Here is a 2,463-nt window from a genome sequence, read left to right on the forward strand (position 1 = left end):
AAAAGCAAAATAGCATCTATGAATTTTCCAAAGTGATTGAAATTCAATAAACCCTCCTTTCCTTTGCTCGCTTCCAGGAATTCTGACCCCTAATCTTCCACTTGGTATTCCCCACAGTTTGATTTTGTTCTTCAATTTCGCGTACCTTTCGCTTCCTACAATGAAGATGAATGAGGTGAGTAAATATCCCAAAAAGCATAGCAACAAATACAAACAAAACGAACAAACTTAAGAATGGTATTTTTGAATGGTCAAGACTTTTATGACCCAACTGCCTTATTTTGGCAGATAAATTAGACGATCCAGCCGATTGGTCCATTTTGACAACCCTAGTATTTTCTGATTAACCAGCGAAATCTGTCTTTTACTGCAAGTGCCTATTTTACCTATATGCCGCAAGCTTTTTATCAGAAAGCAACTCATCTGCAATGGTTGCTTTCCTCTCCTTCTTTGTTAATCTTTCCGAGTAGAATTCTGATGCATCTTCTACAACTGTTCCCACCTGGTCACATTCAAATGACAAAAATAAATAAATAAATATAAAATAAAATAAAGTAAAAATTCATTGCTCTCCAACAGAGATTGTAATTTTATACCAAGGAACATCAATCATATGCTTGCCTATGATATATATACAGATTGGGTATACAACAATGAACTTGCCTGGAAATACTTGGGAAGTGCCTTTGAGTTAGAATCACCCTTCTTATAGTGCCGTTTTGGATCTAACGCAGACCTCAACTGTAACAATAAACACAGTAAGAGTGTAAGGATCCCATTCCACTTGTGAAACTAAGGGATAAAAGTGTGTTATATAAAAAATAAATGTTAGGCGACCAATATTTTTCTCTTGTAGTCTTGCATTTGAGCCAACACTAATCAACTCATTTTTTTTTCTTTCACTGAAAGTATTAATCACCTAACATTCTCCAAAAAAATATTACATAGCTATTATCATGATTCAAATAACTGGGAACATACAAATTTGTTATTAATGAATATTATATACATGCCTACACATTTTACTCCCCAAATGCTAACCGATCCCATTGGACTTTCAGCTGCCTGAAAGTTTGTCTTCCCATTATAAGCATATACAATATAATTTACATCAATCAAGCTGAGAACACCAGCAAAGTTTTCAGGAAGCATCAAACACCCCACAAATCATTGAAGATAGTTAAGTTGGCCCAAAAAAAGGGGTAAAACAGACTATGAAAAGGGATCTTGTTAGGAAAACAGACTAACATGAAATAAAGTTAACTTGACAAAGAATCTAAATCTGAGTAACTGTTCTTTCCATTTTGAATGTAGGTACATGTTGCCCAATCCAAGGAAAACATAAAATGGCAAAGATATCAAAACTCAAAAATCACCTTCAACAACTTTAGATCTGTCTGCAACTCAGGAGTGATGGTTTGAGCAGGCATGTCAAACCTGACAAACATACAAATAAGATCAGATAACTACATATTACATAATTTCTTTTTATAGTTTCCCAAAAAGAGAGGGGGGGAAGAAAGATATAACTAAACAATCTCCTAATTCTATTTGATTAAAAATGGAAGTCACCACCCCTATACCCAGCCCAGCTAGTCAGCTGTGTAAAACTACTTAGACAAGTAATAAAAATAAGATTCTTCAGTTTTAAAAACAAAAAGAAACTTAACCATGGTTGCATTGCAAAAGAAAATTTGCTCCAGAAAATATATTGCATACCAATCTTTTCCAGCAGTATCTTTAGCTTGTTTTCTCAGTAATTTGTTTAACTTTCTAGGATCATTAGGAGGAACGAAAAGGCCATCAACAAGCTCTGTATTGGGTTTCCAAAGACTACTATTAGATGCCTCACTTTGAGGTTTGTTATGACAAGCATCTGTGGCTTTTGATGATGATGGAATCAACAGCTGTGGTTGCCATGAAAGTCCAACCAGCAGTTTACCCTCCGGCATCCCTATACTGAAGCAGATTGCACAATCAAATAACCAAGAGTTACATTTAATCTCTTTTTTAAAAGAAAAATTGACAATCTAAATGAGATATGCTAAAAAATATATTCTAACTTATATAACAAAACTATAGTAAATTTCATAAAACATCATGGAAATTGGAAACTATGCAAATATTTACGGCAAACTTTGAGAATTGCAGCAGTGTCTAACAAAATGAGCATGGTGGGGGACAAACCAAATTAAAATTAGGTAATATTAAGTTAAAAAAGGCATAAAACATAATATAAGGTTGGAAGTGCAGCCACATAACTCAAACAAAGTTTATATTTTCCACGTTGGGTATTTTATACAACTTGTTGAATTTCCATATTTTCTATTTCACATGTTTAAGTTTGATTTATTGGTTTTGGTTATTAGCGATGTCAAAATTTTGCATCGGGTCTTTCACTATGAAGACTTTCACTGTGAAGACGACGACAAAAGATAGGAAAAAACGAAGGTTGCTAGAACC

At 33.9% G+C, this 2,463-nt stretch overlaps 2 protein-coding genes across 2 annotated transcripts in view; one reads left to right on the forward strand and one right to left on the reverse strand.

Annotated features, from left to right (window-relative positions):
- The window catches only part of LOC107622480 (26S proteasome non-ATPase regulatory subunit 12 homolog A), a 61,106-nt gene that overhangs the window by 938 nt on the left and 57,705 nt on the right, over positions 1-2,463 (forward strand). The gene's annotated exons all lie outside the window — the stretch shown is intronic.
- LOC107622481 (rRNA-processing protein fcf2) overlaps positions 1-2,463 on the reverse strand; it is a gene marked incomplete in the record, with an annotated part of 3,664 nt that overhangs the window by 178 nt on the left and 1,023 nt on the right. The window contains 5 exon segments of the mRNA XM_016324393.1: positions 1-155; positions 387-502; positions 664-741; positions 1,377-1,437; positions 1,720-1,959. Of these exon segments, the coding sequence (XP_016179879.1) occupies positions 44-155; positions 387-502; positions 664-741; positions 1,377-1,437; positions 1,720-1,952 (600 nt within the window).

This window comes from Arachis ipaensis, chromosome B10, assembly GCF_000816755.2.
Source record: "Arachis ipaensis cultivar K30076 chromosome B10, Araip1.1, whole genome shotgun sequence".
Taxonomy (NCBI): Eukaryota; Viridiplantae; Streptophyta; class Magnoliopsida; order Fabales; family Fabaceae; genus Arachis; species Arachis ipaensis.